General features: G+C 41.1%; 4 protein-coding genes across 4 annotated transcripts; 2 read left to right on the forward strand and 2 right to left on the reverse strand.

Moving 5' to 3' along the window:
- Nucleotides 1–10,917: 10,917 nt before the first annotated feature.
- Nucleotides 10,918–12,045, reverse strand: K441DRAFT_686803 (alpha/beta-hydrolase; the record flags this gene model as incomplete). The annotated part of the gene is made up of 4 exons (XM_067652024.1): nucleotides 10,918–11,502; nucleotides 11,642–11,644; nucleotides 11,678–11,737; nucleotides 11,794–12,045. The coding sequence occupies 4 exons, from the start codon at nucleotides 12,043–12,045 to the stop codon at nucleotides 10,918–10,920; spliced, it is 900 nt and encodes a 299-aa protein (XP_067504974.1).
- Nucleotides 12,046–14,249: 2,204 nt separating this feature from the next.
- K441DRAFT_83148 (uncharacterized protein) lies at nucleotides 14,250–15,097 on the reverse strand. The gene has a single exon (XM_067654482.1). It carries the CDS (start codon nucleotides 14,639–14,641, stop codon nucleotides 14,387–14,389), a length of 255 nt encoding a protein of 84 aa, XP_067504975.1. The 5' UTR covers nucleotides 14,642–15,097; the 3' UTR covers nucleotides 14,250–14,386.
- A 101-nt stretch (nucleotides 15,098–15,198) lies between these two features.
- On the forward strand, nucleotides 15,199–17,701 carry K441DRAFT_635278 (uncharacterized protein). The gene is made up of 2 exons (XM_067646427.1): nucleotides 15,199–16,292; nucleotides 16,343–17,701. Exons 1-2 carry the CDS (start codon nucleotides 15,496–15,498, stop codon nucleotides 17,313–17,315), a joined length of 1,770 nt encoding a protein of 589 aa, XP_067504976.1. The 5' UTR covers nucleotides 15,199–15,495; the 3' UTR covers nucleotides 17,316–17,701.
- Nucleotides 17,702–18,724: 1,023 nt separating this feature from the next.
- Nucleotides 18,725–20,583, forward strand: K441DRAFT_610012 (uncharacterized protein). The gene is made up of 2 exons (XM_067645526.1): nucleotides 18,725–19,808; nucleotides 19,965–20,583. The coding sequence occupies exons 1-2, from the start codon at nucleotides 18,818–18,820 to the stop codon at nucleotides 20,120–20,122; spliced, it is 1,149 nt and encodes a 382-aa protein (XP_067504977.1). The 5' UTR covers nucleotides 18,725–18,817; the 3' UTR covers nucleotides 20,123–20,583.
- The last annotated feature ends 6,068 nt before the right edge of the window (nucleotides 20,584–26,651 follow it).

Below are 26,651 nucleotides of genomic sequence, written 5' to 3' on the forward strand. Positions count from 1 at the left end.
CAAAACTATAGGCTAGGAAGACGATTATAATTATTAATGAAATTAGTATAACGGACTTAAGCATACTAAGTAAGATTAACAGACAATATAAGATCGTAAAATCCCTAGACAGAAACTTACCTAATCTCTTCGGCGGGCTACCAACTATTATATTTATAGGTAATTTTTACTAATTCCTACCTGTTAGAGGACTAGCATTATAGAAAGAACTAAGAATAGGAAATAGCAAAGATAAAAACGGTTGAATTATTTGGCATCGGTTTATAGATGTTATTATCTTTAACGAACAAATAAGGTAGGCTTAGGATCCTATATTTTAAGACTTACTATATTAAGTAAGAAACGGCGCCTTTACTAAAGAGGATCTTACTTTATTAAATAAGAAAGTCGCTAAGTCGCTCTTTATACCGGAATTAGAAAATATAATTATTATTATTAAATTAAACGTATATTGATATTATATTAACCGTATTAAAATGGAGTACTTTACTTAATCTTAATCTTAGAAAATATATATCTTTCCAGCGTAGCATATTAGGATTATATCTGCATTTATTTCATTTCTTACTATAAAAGACTTACTGTAATAAATAGATTAAGGTACTAGGGTCCCGTTTTAAGGACTCTTCTTCTATATATTAAAAGTGCCCATAATAATTCTCGCTAATATTTATATACTTCTAGGATATATAAATGGAACACGTGGAATTGCTTTAGGTATTATTATTAACCCCGCTGGTATATCTTTATATATATGTTATTTAACATATAACTAAACTTATAACTCTAGCAAAGTTCTTTAAAATGGATAATTTATATGTCTTATATACTAAGCCGCTAATATATATTTTATTCCGATAAGATAACTTAAAATATACTATATTTAAAGATTTTAAACCTAACGTCACCCCTATTTTCCCTATAACGAGATTAATTAAAATTAAAGGATATTTTATATAAAGGAAGCAGGTTTTAATATACACTGCATTTAGCATAATAGATTATAAAGTCTAAGGATTAACGCTTACAACTACTGTACTTAACCTTAAAAATGACCTAACTACTAAAGGTTAAGATAAGTATAAGAAATTTTGCTCTAGATATGTACAGCTATTGCGACTTTAATCTAAAACTAGGCTATATCTTTTATAAGAGATTAATATAAACGACCTCCAATTCTACCTATATAATAGCCTACTAGTAGAAATAGAAAGACTTTACATACTTAAATAAGAGACTATAGCTGTATGGATAAGACAATAATACGTTTTAATCTACTTATCTATTATATTGTCTATAGTTTATAATTTTGCTTTCCTTTTATAATAGTATATATATAAAACTCCAGCTACTCTAGCTACTCTAGCCATTCCAACTACTCCAGCCACAAGCTATCTTACGTCTTACCTCGCTAACGATACGCAGATCTTCTTATATACCTTCCAATCCGCTTTCTAATACTCCTTCCTATAATACGCTATGACCTTATACCGTGTATATTTTATTACCTTTGTCTCTCTATAGACTCTATATAGTAGAATCTCCCGCATATTCCTAAATCCCCTAATACCTACTAGTACCCCTTAACCATCTACTATAATTAGCGCCATTATATCCTAAATCTGCTACCGCGTCTATATCTCGCACTTGCTCTTATTATATACGAAATTAATAAATATAGTAATAAATGGCTTATCTATAATATAAAGCCACAATATAGGTATTAGGAGGACTTTAATAGTAGGTAAACTATAGCTTTAGTATTTTGGATTTAAGGCGGTATAATATACGGCTTTATGCTCTTATATAATCGGTTAGATTATAGTTATAAAGTTCTTAATATATTTTGGATTACGTTACGTAACTTAAGCAGTAGACGTAATAAGGCTATATAGTATATTGTGGATATATTTAAACTCGCCTTAGAGTTCGGTATTAAAATTAAAGCGGACTAGGCAAGTTGCTATTTTCTTAAACGATTTTTATTAGTATACTAGGTAAAGACCTAGTTATATAGTAAATAAAATAATTAGCGTTACGTAATACGCTTAAATTTTAACCTTAATACTAAGCGCAACCTTAATCTAAGATAGGCACTACGCGCTAAATTAGACTTTATTAACTTAGCTAGACTTAAAGAACCTTTAGAGTGTTAATATAGTAAAAGGGGTTACTACTGCACGCTTTATTAGCATGGTTTTAGTCCTCCCTTACTAACTCTTAGCCTCTTTTCCTAACTAACTCTAGGCTCTTACTAGGCATACTCTTACTAATACTTAGGCCTATTTTAAAAAATATCACTAATATTATCCTTCCGCCTTCCGTTCCAGGGCCCCAGCGTATAACAGCGCGCGTTACTAGTTTTCTTAATGCCCTAGAACGAGAAACGAAGTAAAAGGGACTACTCCACGTAATACTAAAAAACCTTAAAGACATACAAATTTTATGCCAAGCCTTACGCTGATTAGTTATAATTTTTGCCTTTTTAGATCTAGTATTTTCGACTTTTTAGATCTAGTACTTTTGCCTTTTTAGATTTAGTATTTTTACCTTTTTAGATCTAGTACGATTTTGCCTTTATAGAATTAGTGTTTTTATCCTTATTAGCTTATATTTAGTTATTCTAATAGGTTAAAAATTTTATACTTTATTAAGATTGCTATTAGCACCCCCCAAAATTACTAGCGGCACCCCCCCTTTACGTAACTTAGTGCTCTAGATATAGGAAAAAAGGTTAGTAATAGTAAATTCCCACTAATAATAGTAATAGGGATGGTAGCTGCCGCGCCTAATAAATACTAATTAGCTGACCGCACTGTAAGGAATAATAGCCTTCTTACTATATAGCCTTTACGTAGATAGAGACGGCATAATAAGATATAATATTATAACTTAGCGTATAAAAGGCGCGAAGCTATAAGATTATAGGATCTATAATATCTAGACTTAAAAATTATAAGGGCATATCCTTTAGATAGGGAAGAGAGAAATAATAGCATAGAATATAAAACTAAGAGATTATAAAAAGAGGAATTAATAAGGTTTATTTTATTTAACTTAATAAACTAATTCTAAACTAATTTACTGTTTATAGGCAAATATAAAATTTAATCTTATTTACTTAAAGAAATTATACCAACTAATTATCCTATAATTATCTTTAGCTCTTTACCATTAATTATGGGTAGTCTTAATCCTATAAAGCCTAATTACTCCTATTAACGCTTTAGGAGTAAGCTCTACTACTAGCGGTGGCTAGAACTGCTTAGTATTAACCATAACAATCTGGAATATATTATTAAATACTATATTTCTAAGGGCGAGGCTGCGCTAATGGAAAATACGTTAGTTTACTGCAGCGGAATATTTTAAGTGGTAGTAGAGGATAAACAATTACTAGTTAAGATTAAGATAATACGCTTATAGAGGTAAAAACAACGTTCCCCTTCTGTCTCTCGATTTTCTTAAGTAGATAATTAAAAAATAAAAATTTAATAATAAGATAAGGAATTTTTATAAATTGATTGGCTTTAGGTATATATAATAATGCTAAGTAATTATTAACCAATAATAGCAATTATTAATTAATGCTTTATTAATAGCATTAAAAACTAGCCTATAAGCTATAGAGTAAGCCCTTATTTATATAATTTAGAGCTATACTAGTGGGGCTATTAGGGGTATATTTTGGTGGGGGGGGCACGTACTATAATGCTAAGTAATTATTAATAATTATCGATTATTGACCAATGATAGCGATTATCGATTAATGCCTTATTAATAGTATCAAAAACCACGCTGCTCTAGCCACAAGCTATCTTATATCTTACCTCGCTAACAACGCACAGATCTTCTTATGTACCTTCCAATCCGCTTTCTAATACTCCTTCCTATAATACGCCATGACCTTGCACCGCGCACATTTTATTGCCTTTATCTCTCTATAGACTCTATATAGTAGAATCTCCTGTATATTCCTAGATCCCCTAGCACCTACTAGTACCCCTTAACTATCTACTATAATTAGCGCCATTATATCCTAAATCTACTACCGCGTCTATATCTCGCACTCGCTCTTGTTATATATAGAATTAACAAATATAGTAACGAATGGCTTATCTATAATGTAAAGTCACAACATGGGTATTAGGAGGACTTTAACAGTGGGTAAACTATAGCTTTAGCATTTTGGATTTGAGGCGGCACAATATACGGCTTTATACTCTTGTATAATTGGTTAAATTATAATTATAAAGTTCTTAACGTATTCCAGATTACTTTGTATAACTTAAGCAGTGGACATAATAAGGCTATATAGTACATTATGGATATATTTAAACTCGCCTTAGAGTTCGGTATTAAAATTAAAGTAGACTAGGCAGGTTGCCATTTTCTTAAACGGATTTTATTGATATGCTAGGTAAAGACCTAGTTATATAATAAATAAAATAATTAGCGTCACGCGACACGCTTAAATTTTAACCTTAACACTAAGCATAACCTTAATCTAAGATAGGCATTACGCGCTAAATTAGACTTTATTGACTTAGCTAGACTTAAAGAACCCTTAGAGTGTTAATATAGTGAAAGGGGTTACTACCGCACGCTTTATCAGCATGGTCTTAGTCCTCCCTCGCTAACTCTTAGCCTCTTTTCCTAACTAACTCTTGGCTTTTACTAGGCATACTCTCACTAATACTTAGGCCTATTTTAAAAATATCACCAATATTATCCTTCCGCCTTCCATTCTAGGGCGTATGACAGCGCGCGCTACCAGTTGAATTAAAATTTGCGAAATTTATTAACCTAAGGTACGAGTGGTCTATATATTCGGGTTAGGGGGTCCTGGAATTCAAACTTCCGCCAAGCTAGCTTCTAATTGGTTGCCAAGCCAACTTCTTATTGGTTAAAAACAAAACTGCGCGCGGTAAGTTGTGGCAGAATCTACATGACGAACATCAAAATATTATAAACGTCAAAATATCTTAGTATTGCATCTTAATAAGTTATCTTATTAATATTATAAATATTAATATGTAGAATTATAGAGGACTTTACATGCGTCTAATATATCTACTTTGCAGCCTCTTGCGGGCTGTATTGGGTAGAGGAGTAGCAATTGTAAGCTCTGCAGCTGCATAGAGGCCTAAAGCTTTGCGAGAGCTCCCTCAGGGGGAAGTGCACGGAGCTCTACACGGAGCTCTACCAAAGCTCTGCAAAAGCTCTGCACGAAGCTCCGCAAAAGCTCTACCAAAAGCTCTACCAAAGGCTTTGCAGCACCTCTGCACCACCAGTGTACTGGCCACGCAGTAAATGGAGAGTACGCAGTGCGCAGGGGGTCCAAGGGATCTCCCCCTTGAAGCTCTGCTTAAAGCCCTATACAGAGCTCTAAAGCTCTATTAACACGCAGCACTAATATACTAGGAAGGTTCTGCAATCGGCCGTATCACCACCCATACAATTAATCGCCGTACCAATTGTCTCTACGAACGGCTCTACAAACGTCTACACGACCCACCGTACGAACGCCATACAATCGATCAATTAATTAATTGCCCATACAAACACCCGTACAAACGCCCGTACGAACGCCCATATATCGATCAATTAAACGTCCATACAATTGCCCATACGATCGTCTCTACAAACGTCTCTTCAATTAATTACCCTTACAAGCGTCTGCACCCTATACGCCTACACGTGGCTCTATAAAAGCCTACACGAAGCTCTACGCAAGGCTCTACATAAAGCTTTCACCAAAGGTCTGCAAAAAGCTCTACTAAAAGCTCTACTAAAAGCTCTACTAAAAGCTCTACTAAAGTCTCTACTAAAGCCTCTGTAAAAGCTCTGCCCACGCAGTAAATGGAGCACGCAGTCCCCAGGGGGGGGGGGGGGGTCCAAGGGGGTCTCCCCCTTGAGCTGCTCAAAGCTCTACTAACGCAGCACTGATATACTAGGAAGTCTTACAGTTGTCTCTACGACGTCTCTACAAACGCCTCTACAATGGCTCTACAATTGCCCATATAATCGTCCGTGCAAAACATCTCTACAAACGTCCATACAATTAATCAATCGTCATTATAAACGCCCGTATAAACGCCCTATACAATCGATTAATTAAACGCATACAATCAATCAATCAAACGTCCATATAATTGCCTATACGATTATCTCTACAAACGTCTCTGCAGTTAATCGGCCTAAGCGAATGCCTGCCATATGGCTCTGCATAAGGCTCTGCATAAAGCTCTACCGAAGCTCTACCGAAGCTCTGCAAAAGCTCTATAAAGGCTCTACACGAACCTCCATGCGAAGCTCTGCAAAAGCTCTACCAAACGCTCTACCAAAGCCTCTACAAGAGCTTTGCCCACGTAGTGAATAGAGCATGCAGTGCGCAGGGGGGTCCAAGGGGGTCTCCCCCTTGAGCTCAAAGCTCTACTCAAAGCTCTACTTCGGGCTTAATACGGAGCTCCAGTACTGATATACTAAGAAGGCTCTATAATTGTCCGCACGTCCATATGTCTGCACGTCTACACGTCTACACGTCTACACGTCTACATGTCTGCACGTCTGCACGTCTACACGTGGCTCTACACAAGGCTACACAAAGCTCTACACAAGGCTTTACCAAAGCTCTGCACAAGGCTCTACTAAAGCTTTGCATGAGGCTCTACTAAAACTCTACATAAGGCTCTGCCCAAAGCAGGGTTGTATAGAAACGTACCGGTTTCAATACGTTTCATGCGGTACTAAAACGTTTCAACTGTGCGCGTTTTATATAAAATAAACCTGGTACGTTTTAACTGTTTCAGTGTTTTATAGGTTTAGCTAACGAAATGAGGTTTCCCTTGTGGTTTCCCTCCTTGTCGGAATAAGGGAATTATGTGTTTACTACCCATGCTCACGCTGCCAAATTCTGCCATATTCTGCCAACCCTGAATTCAGCCAATTAGGATTTTCCATCCCCGGGATGGAAAATCGCCATTGGCTCGCTTACTACTAGCGCCTTGGCGGCCCTCGCGACATATCTACGTGCTACCCCTAACAACAGATAGAAAAGATAGATTAATTAATACAACAACCTTCCCCTTACACCTAGGTATATACCCCTATAATACCTATACTCCTAGTTTCCCTCCTCTAAACCTTCTATCTTAATACCCTTTTACCTCTACTATGGCTTCTTAAGACAATGTCTCTACTGTTTTAGATTTTACGGAGTATATACAAGATAAAGACAATAACTCCTGCCTAGCATCCCAAGCTAGCACTACCGATAGTGACGAAATCTTATGCCGAGAGAGGGCAAAGGTAAATAAGGAGTTATGGTCTTATACTTGTAAAGCAAATGGTTCTAAGAAGGTAAGGGATAGGTTTTGCCATTAGATATACTATTATAAGTATTGTAGTAGCTATAAGGGCACTCTAAATGCTGAAAGATTCCATATATACCTTAAAAGCCATAGTATAAGTGTTAGCTCTACGCCCCTAGGTCTAATAAAGAGAGCTTTTAACAACATGATAGTGGACGTCTTTGGCAGGAAAATGACTTTATAAGAGCAGCGAGACCTAGATGAAGAAAAGACCCTTTAAGCAGCCATTAAAGTACCTGAATTTAAGGAAGCCTGCGTATGACTTATTACTATTTGAAACCTACCTTTCTCACTACTCGATTGGCCTGAATTTTGGGCTGTTATTCTGTTAGTCAACTATATGGCTAAAGAGACTCTTAAACTCGCGCGAAAAGACGTTCTAAACCTCATCAAATTAACCTATATCCTCCACCGCGAAGAGCTTATTAAAAAGCTTAAGAACTCCCTTTCCTTAGTCCACTTTTTAATTGATATATGGATATCGCCAGCAAATATAGGGTTCCAGGCAATTATAGTATATTGGGTAGATGCAGAGACTTGCTATACGGAGACTGCCTTATTATTACTTAAAGAATTTAAGGGAGCTTATAATAGTGAGGAGTAGGCAAAGGTCTTTCTTTAAGTTATAAGAGAGGCTAGTCTAGAAGATAAACTCGGCTTCTTTACGTTAGATAATTATGGTTTAAACGACATTATGCTACGCTATATTGTAGAGGAGATTAAGAACTTTAACCTAGTCCTTTGTCGAGTACGTTGCTTTAGCTATAATCTTAATCGTGTTACCTAAGCATTCCTTTTTGGATCTATAGCAAGTAAGGAGAGGGATAACAGGATGAGGATAAGGCAATTAAGATAGCTATTTGGGATATTGCTAAACTCTAAGACGAGCTTTAAGGTCGAGGATTATAAAGTAAAGAAGATATTGCTAAAGAGTTTTGTAAGTATGGCAGTCTCGGTAAACTCCATAACTATAATGTCTTCTCTCGCTCTTCTCCTAGTCGATTTTAAGCCTTCCTTACGGCAGTTAGCCGAGCAATTCCTATAGACAATAACACGCGGTGGAACTCCTAGCTAGATAAGGTCACTATTACTTTATAGAAGCGTAAGGAATTTATGTCCTAGACGGAAGATCACTAGTAGGAGCTTGGTAATAATGTTCTTATAAGAGATAACTGGCAAGAGCTTAAAGACATTAGAGAAATCCTCTAACCTCTTAAAACCTGTATGAAGAACATAGAAGGGTATACCGCTACGCTTTATACGACCTTTAATGATATGGAATTCTTTATCCGCTACTTTACCTAAATGTAGGAGAGGTTTAAGGGTAACGCTTAAATAACTATAAGGTTAATAGCAGCTTGGTATAAGTTTAATAAGTACTATAAGTTTACTAATAATACACCCGTTTACGCGGCAGCAGCTCTTTTTTACCCCTAACTACGCGAAGTATACCTTAGGAAGGTATAGTCAGGCAAGGAGTAGTAGAAGTGGATTAAGCCTACTATTACTAAGGTTTAAAACCTATGGAGGGACTATTTTAAGCCGGAGAGCGTATAATTAGTAGATCTCGACTTAATTAAAGATTTAATTGCACGCTTTGTTGCTGAAATGACTATTTTAATAGTAACCGTTGATGAATTCGATGACTTTATTAAGGTATAACTCTAATAATTGCTTATTACTCTAGCTAATATCTATAAGGCGTATAAACCTCTATCGGCGATTAATTACCTCTTAACTGGTGGCTGGAACCTATACGGCAATTTACCTATCCTAACCTTTCCCGAATGGCTATTACCGTCTTTAGTATCCCCCTAATGTCGGCTGGCCTAGAACGAGTCTTCTTGGGAGCTAAATATACAATTGCGCTAGAGAGAGTAAGGCTTGGAGCAAAGATGTTGGAGATGGCAGAGTCACTAAAGAGCTGGGTCCGTATTTCAAAAATAACAGGTAGGGCACTGTTAAGTGGCGTATTTGCGAAAAGCCGCTTTATAAATAAGGCATTGAAGGTATTAGAAGAGAAAGGCGACGGCAATGAGGTAGTTGAACTACCTCTTAAATAAGATAGTTGACTATAGGCTTAACACTATAAATTACTCCTCCTGTTTATATAGTACGACGCCCAAGCTCTGCGCAAGTGCCTCTGTAAGGCGTTATGCTTGGCCTCTATTGCTATAGAAACCCCAGATCGAGTAAACAATGGCTTCGCCTAAGCTTATTAGTATACCTGCGAAACCTAAAACATATTGAAACGTTTCGCATAAAACTGATACGAAACGCCATGAAACTGAAACCGCGTGTCAGTTTCAGTTTCAATGTTTCTATATAACACTGGCCTAAAGCTTACCCCCAGGTCAAAATTTTCGTTGGGGGGTACTAACGATCTGCATGTTATTTAGATCTATAGTTACTGTAAGAGTATATATATTAGATCCCGCAAGAGACGCTAAAGTTCGCGAGTACTCTCTCTGTCTTTTTGGCCGTATGGCGACGTGGTGCGGGACACGTTACAGTTACCCACTTATAAATCTTTAGGCATTTAAGGCCCTTAAATTATATAAAAGTAGTTAAGTCTTTTAACTAAGCGTATACTTATTATAAAAGTCTTAAATTATCTAATATATATCGCAAGGCTTCCTTAGGGTGGCTATAATATTAAAAGATATAAGCTCTACAACCCACTTCCAATACTCTAATTCAATAGAGGAGATATATAAATAGATTTAAGGGCTATAGCGTGCGTTAAATAAGGTAGTAGGAAGACAAGCTATACATTATTCTGTTTATGCTCTAATAGGAACTCTACTATACAGCGGCTCGTATAGCCGTTAATAAGGAGCAATTAAGCATTATGTCGACCTGAATCGGAGTTCCTTACCACCATCGTAATACTGTCTGACGACCTAGATCGTCTATACGAACTATGTCTTAGTTGTCTCTCAACTTATGACTAAATGTCTCATCGAATGTCTCATTACCTATTTTCTATTACCTATTTTGACTCAGTTGTCTAGACCTACCTGATATATATAAAGAGCTTTTAGAGCCCTCATTAATAGACAGAGTTCTCATTCTTGATTGTCCGTTCAACACATTATCACTAAGAAGTTTAGTTTTAGGTAAAAAGATATATAAATATAATATACTTAGCTATTTAGCGGTTCTTTAAAGTTGAATATATTTAATTAAATACCTTATTTTAGTAGAACTATATTAGTAATACTTTCCTTTTAAAGATCATAAAAGATTAAATTAATTAGCTAAGAGCAGATATTATATTTATAATAGATATAAAATCTTCTTTTTAAAAGTATCTCTTATAGCAATTAAGTTTATATATACGAAGGGTCTAATTTATGAGCCATGATTGGTCCCACGATAGGGCTAGAATTAGAGCTCTACGAACACCACAGTCTCGAAACCTGCTCTATCGACTAGGTTGACTAGCTCTGTCTTCAGTGCGAGCTTGCTTTGCAATGGAACTCTAACTTTAACTTAATCTAATTCTACCACTAACTTCCAAGTCTCAATTCCCATAACCTCTCTAACCCTCACTTCTGCACCTCCCCAACAACCATCCCATCCCCTCCACCGTATCCCTCACAAATTTTCTGCTGACATCCCAGTCCGACAAGAAACCCCAAAAGCCATGGGAAACCCCAGGATACACATACCGTTTCGTCTTGACCTCCGCCTTCTCTCTCAGCACCTGCCCATACACTAGCCTCTCATGCCTTGGCGGATCTAGCCCGCACACCTGGAACATAGTCAGCGGCAGGCCCTTGAAAGCGTTCTTCTCCTTATCCGCGCCTGCGGGCAGCACGTTGAAGAGCGTCGAGTTGATGTTGGGCTTGTAGTTCTCCATAGAGGTGCCGATGGTCTCTTGGCCGAGGATCGGCGCGTCATAGTTCTGCTCGTAGCTGGCGATGAGCGGGGCGAAGCGGGCGGGGATGGCACGGAAATTCGTTATTAGGGGAATTAGAAGGAGATTCCCGGTGAGAGGGGGCGAGAGAAGCAGGTCCCGTGCGAGCAGGCCGATGGCAGCGGACATGTTGCCGCCGGCGGAAGTGCCGCCGACGACGAAGCCAACGGAGGGGTTGGCAGAGATGGAGGAGGCATTAGATGCAGCCTAGAGGAGTTAGTTAGGGATGGGCTTAAGAAAGAAAGGGAGAATAAGGATTGCTGGATTAAGACTGCCCGCGAACTCGAGGCAGGACTTCAATCTTGCATATCGCTCTCAAAAAAAAAAAAAAAATTTTTCAACATACCCACTAAACCGCATCCCACGCATCCTCCACCGGCACTGGAAACGGGTTCTCCGGCGCTTTCCTATACTTAACACTAACCACCACACAGCCGTACTCCTTCGCAAACAGTCTACAATTCGTCTCCTCGAGCTCCAGCGTCCCGATGTAGAAACCCCACTATGCAGCATAACTACTAGCAGCCGCTCGCTCTCCTTCCTGCCTCCTGCATCGGCGGCTTCGGGCGAGTACACACGAGCCCGGATATGGCTCCCGTCCCGCATGGGGACGCTGAGGTCCCGCTCGGTTACGCCGGCTGAGTCGGCGACCCCGAGCGCATCTTTGGGCATCGCACACCGTGCGGTGAGGGTTGCACGTATGCTCTGGATATCTGGCGCGGCGACGGCAGGTGTTGGGGCTTTGGTCATGGCTTGCAAAGTGGTGGGTTAGTGGTTAGGGGAGAGCGTGACCTCTGCAAATTCTGGGTTTCCTTGGGGAGCGGCCATTGTGGGTAGATAGTAGAAGTGAGAATTTTATGGAGAGGTAGAGCAGGGAAGGAAAGCTTAGGGTTGACATGGCGGGGTCAGAGATCGGAATTGGAGTATGGAGATTGATTAGAGGGGATTGAGAGAAACACAGTAGAAATAGGCTTTATTCCCTCATCTGTCTGAGCTTTTACATCCGACGCTCAGTTCACCGACCAGTGCGTCGCAGCTTTATAATCAAATGGTCCCCATGACCAGAGCCTCTTCAAGTGCCGAACTTAGGAAGCTTCCCACGGCCGTATTGGTGTTTAAATGGTGCCTAGGTTCATTCTGCATGCGGTGGTGTCGAGCGGGGGTTGCTAGATGAGTTAGTGGGGCCTTCGGGGTAGTGCGGGAGACGACGACTTGAGCAAGGGGGGAGGCACTGCTGCATCCTTGCCTGTACTAGCTGACTTTCCCGGCCGTCATAAAAATATACGAGTAGGGATTATAGTCGCTTAAGCAATGGCTGCCGCGATAATTAAAAGATGGGAGTGGTTTTTTGTGTTTGTTGTTCTGCATGGCTAAGTCTGCACTAGTGGGTAAGCAGGGGGGTTTTCGAAGCTCAAATAAGCAGAAGCATAGGCATAGGCATAGGCATAAGCGGCAACAGGGGCAGCAAACTAGTAAGCTAGGCTGGTAGAAACCCAGAATGACGCCAGCCATAAAGGTCGTCCGTACTGTTTAGGCGCGTGCTTTTCCGATTGAAGTAACACAACGGTGCTGACATATATCTTATATTTGGTGCTCACATCTTGCCTGATCGAATTAAAGAAAGGGACACGGGGCGATTTCAAAACAACGTTTTGATATGAAAGAATGTTCGATAAGCACTAGTTAATTCGCGCCAATTATTTGGACTAAACAAGTAGTTTATACGCGCGATTGGACGATATCAGCTGCGAGCAGGTCTATGGTTGCCGTGAACTGCAAACCCCTTTAAGAGATCAGTAGCTATCCAAGAATAGAAATTGTAGGTATAAGTGAAGAAGTGTTGTGTAGTTCTTCCGATTCACTTACCCAAGCATCATTTGGCTCACTAGACCGGACTGAAGTGTATGAGAACCCCTTTCAAAGATCAGTAGATATCCAAAGCTAGCAGTCTTTGTGGCAGGTGAAGACGTAACTTGCGTACACCCTTCCTAACTACCTACCCAAGAATGTCCTTGACTCGGACACCTACACTTAAAACCAGTCGACATCTTACCCATAACCGCCCTCCAAGTCAAACCCGCCTGATTATAATAATTCCAGTGCACACTCCATCTTTTACTTGTCATGATTGAGCCTGTATGCGGCATATTTTGCTCCGTCCCATTAAGGAACTCCTCGTGAAAACTGCTTCAATCATCAACATACGGCGTGCAATATCGGACGGCGAGACGCTTGACCTGCTCAATGCATACGAATCCTTTATCAAAGCATACCAGCGCATTTCCAGACTCGAATAAGCAGGGTAGAAACATGACCCAAGTTTGGGCAAACGAAAAATCGCGGAATTCGGCGTCAGTGGAGGGTTCGAATTGTATTCAAGGCGCTGTGAGCGTCCAAGGGCGAGAAGACGGTCGGCGGGGGCGTGGTCTGTGACCTGGATGCATACTATCGTTTTGTGCAAGGCGTAGCGGCCATAGGAAACTATTTTTTAGTTGACAAAGGTGGATTGGGCACGGAATCCATCGTTGAGTTGGAGAATATTTTGCGCTGGGAAGCTCAGCAGCGCATAAATGGTTCAAGCGATGGGCGGTGGCGATACTAATAGTGATAGTGATGAATATTCGTAGTAGCGAACGTGAAAAGAAGTTGAGAGTGAATGAGCAGTAATTGGGATCTAGATGATATGCAAACGAATAGGGAAGAACAAGTGTGACAACAGTGGCTGTGAAAGAGATAGAACGACTCTCTTTCACGAAGAGACATCTGAACTTATGATCTCAGTGCCTCTAGAAATCCATATTCAGTCCGATATCCCACACTTACCCGCCCAAGTTTCTCCTCATTGTTCGTTAGATCGGCTACGAACCCCCATTAGATTGCTCAATCACGACTTGGTGGATCTTAGAACCAAGCCCACTCCGAAGGAGCATGAAAACTTCAACGGAGATATCATGTTCTAAAGCTGTGCGGACGAAAAATCCCTGCTTGGTTACAAAATGCTTTCCGAATTTTCGACATTTCGACTCCCCCACCCAGACTCTTTGAGCGAGCTAGCTGACATCAATGACCATAGACGCCAGATCGTCGTACTTTACCTATCAAAGTTCTTCACAAATGACATGAGTTTCGCTGTTCTCGTTAAAGGATGCCGGCAACACCGCAAAGTTGACGAGAAATGCGTATGGAACGCGGCCTCACGAGGTAAAGAGCCTTTGCACAGTATGCTCGAATCAAGATGAACACGACTTGTTCGAGGGTGAGCCGTCTGATGTGCTAGGCTATGTTTCGAGGAGTGAATTGGGTGGAGCGAGGCACAAATACCACTTTGAGACAGCAGTGGTGGCATGGTCAAGGGTTGAAGTAGAGGAGACTAATGATGTTGAGATGGATGATTGGATTGGGGATGATGGTACCTAGGAGAAGGATGAGAAGAACAAAAAGAACATTAGCGTACCGGGGAGTGGGAATTATGAGCGTTTCCTAATCATGTCCCAGTCGACTCAGGATGGAAACCCATCAGAAGGGTGCTGATTGTATTACCTGTGTAAGGGAGGAGGTCAAAAATAAATAAATTGCCACTGTTCAGGGAGCTCGGACGGGATATGCGGTAGTCGGCTAGTCCAAAGGGACAAATACGTGGGCAAATAGAAGGTAGGAGACGTGTAGTCGCGAGACTTGAGACGTGAAGACATGGTAGAAGACAGTACTTATCGAGGGTTTAATGGGTCTAAATAACGGATATACGAGTGTTATCAATATCATGAGCTAGGCCTTGATGGTTAATCAGTGGGCTGGACGGGCCTTGGAGGGGCAGGCTGGATTTGACAAGCTGAACCCTGTGGGAAGGCTCGTGCGCTACAAGTTTCTGGTGGAGAAACCTCTCGGACGACTTAATGGTTGAATTGAGCCTCCCTCCCACCTTCGCTTCCCTCGCAAGATACCTAAATTGTGCGACTCTTTCACAGCATTCCACTCATCATATTTTTAGCTATTCGTAGACCCTTTACTGGTTCTCAGCACAATCGCTCGTCTTGGCACGTGTTCTGAGCAAAGCTTAGCTTAATAATTGGAAGCTTGATTTCGTTGATCAACCTCTCCTGTTCACCACCCCTCTAAGTCCACATGTCCTAATGTAATCTGTTGTATATTACGTACCCCTCTCACCATCCGAACTTACAGCTGAGCGGACCGATCCGAACAATGGCAGAAGAGAAAACAAACGGCCATAATTTGCAAAATGGGCATGCACCTGACCAGCCACAGCAGAATGGAGAGAAGGACGACGCTTCGCCGCCCTCGGAAAAGCAGCGGAAGCAGAAATCAGATCCCGACAAAGAGAAACAATTAACTGGCGGTTTCGATGCCACGCCTCTCCCGCAGACACCTCCTGGATACACCATTAAGATAACCTTTCACCGCGCGACCAACCTCCCCATGGCCGACATCAATACGCTCTCCTCCGATCCCTTCATCGTTGCTCAAATCTACACAGACTTACCTTCAAGACACAAGGAAGATCCGGGTCTTCGGATGCGAACTAGGACGATACGGAGGAAAACTGACCCGGTGTGGAATTCTGAATGGATAGTTGCCAACATACCAGCCTCCGGGTTCAGGTTGAAGGCGCGGGTATATGACGAGGATCCTGTTGATCACGACGACCGCCTTGGCAATGCTCACATCAACATTGGACGGATAAATGAGAGTTGGACTGGAATAAAGGATCAAGCGTTTCCCATTAAAAAGCGGATGGGCAGTAAAAGGGCGTATTTTATACGTGCAGTTGCTGCCTGTTTTAGCCGGGCAAAGCATATGAATGGGCATCTATACATGAGCGTAGAAATCCTTGGTAGGTCAGAAGGCGAAGGGGGCCGGACATATACAATTGGACCCGATTGGTGCACGAGGCATTACTCACCCTTACTTGGCCGAATAGTGGGCAAAAAAGAGCCCGGCGGGGATGATGATGGCAAGAAGAAGAAAGCCGAGCGTTACAAGTATGTGCCATCCACATACAAGCATCCTAACTCTAACAATGTACTTACAGCTTCCAAGCAAATCAATTTCAGCTCCGTGGTCCGGTACCTCCCAAGCTCTACCACCGCTACGTCGAATTCAGGCCTTTTGTGAAATCTATGTTCACCAGAAAAGGCATCCGCGGTGTCCTCCTCCACAAAGCGCTACATCACCAGCACGCACGCGTTTACAACTTCGACAGTACGACGGAATACGAGGTCTTTGAATCGCCTTGTCAGGATATGACGATGAAATTCCTCGACCTAGTTCACTATGATCGAGGTGGTCGGATATTCACTTATGTTCTCACTCTTGACTCGCTCTTCCGCTTCACTGAAACCGGCAAGGAGTTCGGCGTCGACATGCTATCTAAGCACACTATGCACAGCGACGTGTCCATTTACATCGCCTTCAGCGGTGAGTTCTTTATCCGGCGCCTCGAGCACCCGCACCGCGCACCTCCGGAAGAAGGAGGCAAAAACGCTTCGCACCCGCCCGACGACATCAGCGCCGGCCCACCCGAAGACGACCCACCCAAGGACCCAGCCTACTACGAGCTCGTCATCGACAACGACAGCGGGACCTACCGGCCCAACGCGTCCCTCCTCCCACAGTTAAAATCATTCCTCGAATCCAATTTCCCTGGCCTGCACATTAAGACGCTAGACTGCCAAGGCGACGCAGAGTTAATGAATCAGATGAAGCAAGAGCAGCGCGACAAGAAGAAGGCCGAGGGCGACCACATCGTCTATACCCAGCTCTCACGCCCGAGCAGCAGCTTGAGCAGCAGCGACGAGGAGGCTCTAGACGAGCTAGAAGCTGAAGTTGAGCCGAGAGATACCAGGCTCGTCCCGAATTTGAAGCGTGAGGCGGCTGCCAAGCAAAAAGCGAAGAAGACCCATTTGAAGAAGTATAAGCCGGGGAATAATCGCGATGCATGGAAGGAGAAGGCTGGGGAGGGAGCTGGTGATGGAGCTAGGGATGCTCCGCAGGCGGAGCAGTAATGAGGTTGAGCTTTGATCATTTTGACTCGTGCCTTTTCTTTATTCCGAATTTAATGGCTTAATCGTACTCTACACTGGTGGCTTGCTAGACGCGGTGGATGGATTTTTGGGAGACGTTCTCTTAATACCCGTGCGTTTCTTTTCATGTCCTATTTATTTCCGGCTTAGTTGGGCTGGGGTGCGGTACGCGTTGGAGCAAGTTGCTTCGCGGCAACCTTTATTACATTGTTGGGTGTCGAAACTGGTCTCTTGGGAAATTCAGGCTAGCATAGCGTTGTACACGAAGTGGTTTGGCATATCGGCAGAGAATATGAAGTGCACAACCAATCTGAAGAGGACCCTCAAGGTGGTTTTCGTACCGTAGGTTGAATTGGGTGGATGCGTTGAAGATACGTGATCTTAAAGTTACTCGTGAGTAGACGCCACGTCTGAAGGCACTTTACCCTTCTCGTGGGGAATGAACGCCATCACCAAATCTACTATCTCCAGCAACCAAAGGGGAGTATCGCTACGAACACGCTCAATCAGTAAATTCTCTCTCAAGAGCTGAGTAGTGGGGGCTCCTTCAAAACGGTTACACAGTAGAAAGAGAGAGTTTTAATGTTTATACTCCCCGCACGAGATAAGTTTGCCACAGTCCGATAATATATATTCTGCTTTTGCACCCATTCTGCTACCTCATTTGCGCACTTCTCACTGATTGCTTCAATTGGCGCATTCGGAAATAGACATCAACTGACTCGGGCACAAGGCTTCTTCCAGGCGTTGACGTACGTTGCCTGCACGAGGAACAAGTCTTTAGTCACGTCTCGGTAAACGATCGAAATCTCAAACTTATCTCCAGCCCGGGCGGATAAGATCAGTTACCAATGGGGATGACCGCGTACGGTCAAAGCCTCAGTAAGCGCCATTTTAGGACTTTACCCCGCGTCGAAAGAGTCAGTGCCGCTATTTTCCAGACCCATTTACCTAAGTGGCTAGAAGAAGGAGTAAGAGGGTTGTTGGCTTCGAAAATGGGGACCGGGTCCCGTAGAGGGAACTTGGTGCTAAGGTTGAGGCTTAGGCCAAGGCAGAAGCCTGAAAAGAGATAGCGCGACGTTGGATTTATGGATTTTCCGCAAGGCTGCAACCTTCTGCCTTCCAGCCTGCGACGTTTGGTGGACGATGATAAAGTTCAACGAATTTGTTTTCTAATACAGAGACATTTATACTGACACTGGCCATAAAATACAATCAAGCTATCAGAATCAGTTGTAGGCATCATGTGCTCGAAACCCAATCAACTTCAACCATATTTTGAACTATCCATCTCAGCCTGTGGGAACCCCCCACTTGCAGCCTGGTGATCCATCAGAAAATTGATCTTCGCTAGTAGCCGATGATGGTAGCAATGAATTAGGCGCCAACGTCCTGCACTGAGTCACTTCTTCACGCTAACGCTACAGATATAACCTAGCCTTTAGCCTCTAACCTTCTTTCCTTCCTCACTGGATTCAACAACCATGGTTTCGCCTCGACACAATTGCGCACTCTGCCACTCTCGGAAGTCTGAGGATAACTTTCCTCTCACAACCTCTGGTACTCGGGCTCTTGCTACGTGCATGGGGTGTCTAGAGCAAAGCCTATCTAGCCCGGCAGAATGGGCGCTTCTTTCCTTGCAACCACCCGGACAGACTGTAGTCGAGCCAACAGACAGCCTTGGGACCGACCTTCCGTCTACTACGCCGCCCATAACAGCCACAACGGGTACACTTACCGAAGTCGAACCTTCAGTCAACACAGCAGCCCGCAAACGCAAGCGTCGAAGGGCAGCTGGCTCGTGGCCGTACAAAGCTCGCAAGCGTGCGAAGGCCGTGCCTAAACCTCCAGTGGAATCACAAGGTCCAATCGCCTGCCGCATTTGCATCGAGGAGAAGCCAGTTTCCGCATTCGTTGAGACCGCTACCAATCTCCCTTTTGATTGCCAGAAGCATCTGAGTTATAACCCAGACAACAGCAAGACAAACGATGCCGTTTGTAAATCTTGCATTGGCTCATCGCTATCCGCAGGGCTAGACACTATAGGAGCCGCACGCCTTGGGTGCCTAGAGCCGGGTTGCAAGGCCGGCCCGTGGGACTATAGTTACCTTGCCCTCTATCTCCCAGCTGACGCGCTTGAGCAATACCACGAGCAGATGTTTGCTGCGTTCATGGCTGGGAAGACTACATTGCAATGCCTAAACACCGAGTGTGGCTCTATTGGACTGCTAGAGCAAAATGTGGCCGGCTTTCCCAACATCGTCTGCTCCGAATGCAAGCACCGCAGCTGCGCCCTGTGCGAAGTAGAATGGCACGAGGGTTTGTCATGCCAACTGTATCGCGAAAAAAACCAGAAGAAGTTCATCACGTCTGAAGAAAAGGCCACGCTCCGGATGCTGGCCAAGGAGCTCGCCAAGCGGTGCCCGAGGTGTCAAATGGCCATCGAGAAGACCGGGGGCTGTGATTTAATGTATTGTAAGTCTATGTTGTTGAAACAAATTCTATATAATAGCATAACATATCCTTGTAACTCTAAGATGGAGCTTACGGCACGCTTTCGGCTTCGCGCTGGTTGATCACTATAAACAAGCATTGTTCACTTGAAAACACGCTGACCCAGCATTGGCACAGGCATTCACTGCAATCTAAATTTCTCGTGGTCCAACGCCGAGCCGATCCACTCAGTTAGATCGAAGAAGGCTAAGCGGAAGCCTCTACCTAGCTATTCGCGAGAGATCTGCGAAGCTGATGCACCTACTAATCAGCCCCCACAAGCTGAAGCTTCCTAGGCATTCTCTGGATTTGGATACCCGAGTCTCAAGCCGAGCCTTTAAGCAAGGGGTCAGGCAGTGCAAGGGGGTAACATGAATGGGTCAGGCGCCCCCCCTGCTAGTACAGTAAACAAAATAACCTGGTCCCGCTATATCACTTTGGACTCGCTTGTTTCTTGACCTGTACTAGCAGGGGGGCCGTCTGGCGCATTGATGTTACCCCCTTATGGACTCTTTTCAGGATGACTCATAACATTTACCACCCCTGTGACTTGTTCGGAGGTTATAGGGGCCGAACAGGCGACAAGGGTATAGTAGGTGGCTTTGCCTGGGTCATTGTAACGATGTAATGTTCATATTTCCGTGGTCTTACAGGCNCATGGCTAATATTTCTGGTTCAATGATGGCGTTGGTCTATATTGACATTCATCAATAGCTTCTACATACTATAGAATACCGAATCAATCAACTGACATCCTTCTCTCAGCCTGATTAAGGTGATTTTGTTGAACCCCAGAAAAAGATTTTGTGGAGCCCAGCATCTCAAAGGTACCCTGCAGGGCTGCCATCAATATTCAATATCAGTATAAGGCCGTATTGAATATTAATATTGAAAGTAATTCAGTATTAAAAAGATATTGAATATTAAATGTAGTACAGTCTTGGCATAGTGTCTTAATTATAAGTCGGCTCCGTATGCCCCTAAGCTTTAGTAGAGCTTTAAAATGGCTGCTCTCTTGCGACTGCTCTCTTACTACAACCCACCCTATTAAATTATATATAACAACCATATAATTTAATTTTAAAGCTTTAAAAATAGCTGAAGTTTATATTATATATTAAATCTAGCTATTACAGCTTTTTTCGGTTTAAAACCTATAACTCTTTTAGAAATCCTATTAGTTCCCTAATAAGATCTATAATATTTAATATATATTTTCTACTACTAGATATTAATTTTTTTTTAAATTTTTTTTAATATCGCATAAAGATTTATATTTATTGTAACTTAGTATATTTAGAATATTATTTTAAAAGTATAAAAGTTTATTATAACGTTATAAAGTTGAAAATTTTTAATTTGTATGGAGAATTTCTTTTTTTTCTACTTTTTTGACTTTATAACCCTACAATAATTATATATATATTTTAAACAAAAATTTAAATATAGAGAGTCTTAGTAAAAGCAAATCTCTATAAAATATTAGAAATTTAAGAAATATTTTTAATCCCTAGTAGTAGAAAATATATGCTAAATATAGTAAGTTTAGTAAAAAATCGGTAAAACATCGAGACTTTTAATAAAGGACTAAAATATAAGACTTTAAAAAAAGTTATAATAGCTAGATTTTATATAGTAATAGGCCTTATAACTATTTTAAAGCTCTAGAATTAATTTTGTGGTTGCTATATAGTAATTTAGCAAAAAATATCACATTTGGTGTGGTCTGGGCACGGACACTTATGACACCCCACTGTACTATCGTTACATCAGCAAATTGTTTATGCCTCCTAACAGCTCCTGTCAGGGCTGCCAGGATCTCCAGGAGACACTCACACTCGGCTTCCTGTCAGGAGCCTGTTAGGAGGCCGCCCGGACCACACGGACCATTAGGACCTCCAGGACCATCAGGACCATCAGGACCATTAGGATAAGGGCACTACTAGCCGGACACCCCCTAATTACTGCGCGCACACCCCCCAATTACTGCTCGCACACCCCCCCGAAACAGGCTTAGATCCTGCCTCTTCAGGTTAAAACATCACGTGTGTTTGACTTGTATACATCTGCATCAGCGCGCAACTGTCGCGCGCCTATACCCAAATCAACACCTCGCATTTGCATACTTTTCCCTATATCTACCATAGCTCTTAACCCACCTCCGTTAAAGCTGTATAATTGCGCAAACTTTACCCTTAATAATATTAACGAGTTCGTAAAAGGGCAGGGCTATGCGGTGTTAAAATTCCGCTCAAAAACCGATAAGTAGATACTACCTACTGTGCGCAAAATATGGCTCTAATGCGCTAAAGGCGACGCCTACTAAAGGACTTCTAGGTAGCGCCTTACTGGCTCTCGCATGACTGGTTGCCCTTTTAGACTTACTATTATACGTACAGCAATTAGATGGTAGGTGGAAGTATAAGATCCTGCTTATAATTATAGAGCCTTTATATATACTGCAGCTCTTTTTTTTTTTATTTTTTTTTTTTAGGTCCGTTGTATTATACTACGTACAATACTGCGCATGCAGCCTCTAGGCTATGGCGCTATAGTTCTATATACATGAATTACTGCAGCTCTACCACATTACCGCCAGCGTACTAAGGAAATAAAGAAGACGATTACTGATATATTAGCTAGTAGTATTGCGCCTAGTAAGACACTTATAAATCTACTAAAGAAGGACATTATAATTAGCCTTAAAGATATCTATAACGAACGGCAGCTAAATAAGAAGCTGCTGCTTAGTAGGCTCTTGTCTGTGCAGGTATTACTTAAGGCTCTTAATGAACACGGAGGCGACGATTTTAAATTAAAATACTACTTCGCGTACGAGGAAGATGATAGCAATTACCTTAAATACTTATTCTTTGCTTATCTAAAGTCTCTTAAATACTTTCAGAAGAACCCTAACGTCTTACTACTTAATTACACCTATAAAACAAATAAGTTTAAGATGCCCTTTCTACACGCAGTAGGCGTTAATAATACTAGGTAGAACTTTAAGCTTGCTTATTACTTTCTACTAGGCGAAATAGAAGGCGATTACAACTTCGCAATTTAACAGATCTACCTTCTTTACTCTCGATATAATGTTACTCTAAAGGTTATAATCACGGATAAGGAGTAAGCTCTTAAGAATGCACTGCGGCGATACTTCTGATTAGTTCTTTAGCTACTCTACCTTTAGTATATAGCTAAGAACGCCCTTACGTATATATAGGATAATTAGGTTATAAGGGTAGATTAATTAAATAAGGAAAAGGTTAAGGCGTAAGAGCACTATAATAACTTTATAAAGCGCTGGGCTAAATACTATAGCTAAAAGTTTTCTAAAGGGTTTACTGCTGCCTAGGACTAGCTTATAGAGGACTACCGCGATTAAGAGCGCCTTAATAACTACTTACGCGATAAGTAGTGGCTATATTAGAGGGAGTTTGTAAGTTGCTATACTAATATTTAGATGCACTTTAGAATTCGGTAAGTAAAATATTAAGCTATATAAAATATTCTAAGCTAACTAAATATACCCTTTTTAGTGTCTTATTGCGACTTAAGGGTTCACACTCTAAATTAAAGCGCTTCCTTATAGTATCTAATAGCAACTTATTTAACGTAGTTTGGAATATTAAGAACCTTATTATAAATAATATAGGTAACTATATAATAATAATCGCAAGGCAGAGAGACCGCCTACTGCATAACGTTCGCGAGCTAGAGTTTAAAGATATCCTTACTAAAGTAACGCCTGTATGCCTCCGCTATTTTAAGAACTAACTATAGCTTGCAAAGTCAGCTAATTACTAGCCAAATTATAGCGGCTAATGGACTGCAGTATACGGCCTCCTATACTGCTATACTCTCTATAGGCAGCTATACTAAAGTGCCACCTTAGTACTAAAAATACAACTTACCGAAATCGATGTACACTAGTGGTTTGATTGCCCTTTACTAAATCCTTCTACTAGCCTACCTATTGATCCTCTACTTCTTATCTAGGAGCCTCTAACTATTAAGCGCCGCCGTAGCCGCCCGCCTGGCTCTATAAATAGACGTTATATTAATACCTTAACTCGTCGCAAGCCTTTAGCATTTAAGGGAAATACTAGATATACTACCTGTAGGCATAGGCATAAGCGCGGGCGTGCCCGTAGAGGCAGCTCGTAGACAATAAGTAGAGGTGGTAGCAGCTAAATTAGTTTATATACTGCCTTATAAGTCACTGCGCAATCTAATTAATTAGCATAGGAGTATGTAGGTAGTATTATAAGTAGTATTACAGGTGGCAAGAATAGTAGAAGTTCTGCAGACGGCTTACTAAGTATTAACGGTAATATTTTATAGGCTTATAGCGGTTGTAAGGCCTTTCCCTTTTAGCAAGACTTTACTAAGGGGTCCTTTAGCGCATTCTAGCTTTAATTTAAACTCTATAAGTTATACTATAGTTAAAATTAAGACTTAATTCTAGTGGTATAGTTATAGAAGTTATATTTTAAAAGTTTAATTTTCGCGACGCTAATATATATAAGTTAAACACACGTAATGTTCTAACCTAAAGAGGTAGGATCTAAGCCTATTTCGGGGGATATGCGAGTAGTAATTAGGGGGTGTGCGCGTAGTAATTAGGGGGTGTCCGGCTAGTAGTGCCCTAGGATAATTAGGACAATTAGGACAATTAGGATGATAATTAAAATAATAAAAATTATAGATTTTAAAATAAAGTTTATTAATACTTTAGTATTTATAGCAGTTAAAATATAAAAATTAGTTTAATTTTAGGCCCTATTCTATATACGGGATACTTTAAGCTATTTAAATAATCTAAATTAATCCTTTCTACCTACTACCTATATCTGTCTATGTCTATATCTACTTAGGCGTTAAGTAATTAATTAAGGAGATAAGGGGTAAGGCTCTCGCAGAGGCTCTAAACCGTTAATTAGCGGTATTCCCGATAATCCGCTAGCCGTATACTAATTTCCTAACTAGGTATAGTGCCTACCTACCTACCTACCTATCTACCTGCCTACTTACTTACCTACTTACTTACTTACCTACCTACCTACCTACCTATTTATCTACCTATATACCTACCTACCTACCTATCTACCTACCTATCTACCTACCTACCTACCTACCTACCTACCTGCCTACCTGCCTACCTATTTATCTACCTATCTATCTACCTATTTACCTACCTACCCGCCTACCTGCCTATTTACCTACCTACCTACCTATCTATCTATCTGCCTACCTACCTACTTATCTACCTACTTATATTTATATCTAATTTAATTTAAGGAAGGGGTCGGCCCAATTAAAGGCTCTAATTTATTTAAATCGTTCTCTATAGCCGTTCGCTGGCTATATATTTAAACGGTAGTTATCTAGGGTGCCTCCCTAGGAGGCCTTAATTTGATTTAGTAATAAGCCAATATTAAAGCTCTGGTTTAATTTAATCAATTAATTATTCGTAGTATTTGCTAGCTAGTTATTTAAACGGTCGTTATCTAGTTCTAGTAACGGTCGTCTAGTTCTAGCGACGGTTATCTAGTTTTAGCGACAGTTGTCTAGTTCTGGCGACGGTTGTCTAGTTTTAGCAATAGTTGTCTAGTTTTAGCGATAGTTGTCTAGTTCTAGCGACGGTTATTTAGTTTTAGTAACGGTTCTTTACTAGCTGCCGTTCTAGTGCCTTTCTAGGTAGGGAGGATATAAGAAAGGATAGGTTAAAAAAATAAGGTGGCTATATAGGGGTATACTTAGTAGAGGTATATATAGAGGCTATTAGGAATATAGCGGGGACCCGATGTAAAGCCTCCGTATATAGAGCTTTGCGTAAAGCCTTATACGGAATCTTTATATAGAGAGTTTATATAGGGCTTTATGCAAAGCTTTAGGGGTACTAATTTTAATATTTATTAATAAAGTATATATAAAAATTAAAATCATTTAAAATCATTAAAATTATAAAATTATACTTTTATATATGCTTATAAATATTAATAAAATATATATAAAATATATATAAAATATTAAATTTATAAAAATTATACTTTTATATATGCTTAGTAATCTTATAGTTAGTACTTAGTAGCTAAATACTAAGACTTAATTAGTAGTAGTAATTCTTGATTAACGTCTAATACGGATCCTATCTAGGCCCACGCAGACTACTCCGTCACAGGGGGAAAACTTATAATTTACAGGAAGAAAACCCTGCAGTTTAGGGGAGGAAAAACCCTATAAGCCACCTTAGTAGGATAAAAAACCCTGGTTTGCCATGTTCGTCCATAGCGGCGGCCCTACGGGCCTACGGCTACGTCCTGTCTTCCTTAGATATTCGAACTCCTTGGGAACCACTGCTTCCTTCTCTAGCTTATCCTAGCTAGGGTTCACTACGTCCTAGCTAGGCCTTGCCGTTTGATTGCTGTACACTTATAATTATATTCCGTATTTTAACTACCCCCTATATACTATCTCTTATTAACCATTGCTATATACGCTATACCTCCCCCCCCCTAAGGCCTATTAAAGGCGTAAGGGGGATTTATCCATAAACTACTATACTAAAAGGCGAGCGGGACGTGTGTGCCTGAGTATCTTTTATGCCTAGGCCCCAGTCACTAGGCCCTCGCTAAGGGTTACCACTCCTTAAGAGGAGATAGGAAAACTATACGGTGTTGTCTAGGCTGCTAGGTAGTATTTGATAGTTAATGGCGAGTGACTGTATACTCCGCGGGCGATTGCCCTAGGGGTTAGGAGGGGCCGTATATTTACTCGTTGCTTGCTCGCAATCGCTCGTTCGTTAACGTAAGAGGTCGT

The sequence above is a fragment of the Cenococcum geophilum genome, assembly GCF_001692895.1.
Source record: "Cenococcum geophilum 1.58 unplaced genomic scaffold K441scaffold_17, whole genome shotgun sequence".
Lineage (NCBI taxonomy): Eukaryota > Fungi > Ascomycota > Dothideomycetes > Gloniales > Gloniaceae > Cenococcum > Cenococcum geophilum.

Excerpts from the sequence above, each read along its gene's own strand:
- K441DRAFT_610012 (XM_067645526.1), top strand. The coding sequence starts at position 18,818 with ATGGTTTCGCCTCGACACAATTGCGCACTCTGCCACTCTCGGAAGTCT. Across the intron at positions 19,809-19,964 it reads GGGCTGTGATTTAATGTATT|GCATTCACTGCAATCTAAAT; the intron begins GTAAGTCTATGT and ends GCATTGGCACAG.
- K441DRAFT_83148 (XM_067654482.1), bottom strand. The coding sequence starts at position 14,641 with ATGCCACCACTGCTGTCTCAAAGTGGTATTTGTGCCTCGCTCCACCCA.
- K441DRAFT_635278 (XM_067646427.1), top strand. The coding sequence starts at position 15,496 with ATGGCAGAAGAGAAAACAAACGGCCATAATTTGCAAAATGGGCATGCA. Across the intron at positions 16,293-16,342 it reads AAGAAAGCCGAGCGTTACAA|CTTCCAAGCAAATCAATTTC; the intron begins GTATGTGCCATC and ends ATGTACTTACAG.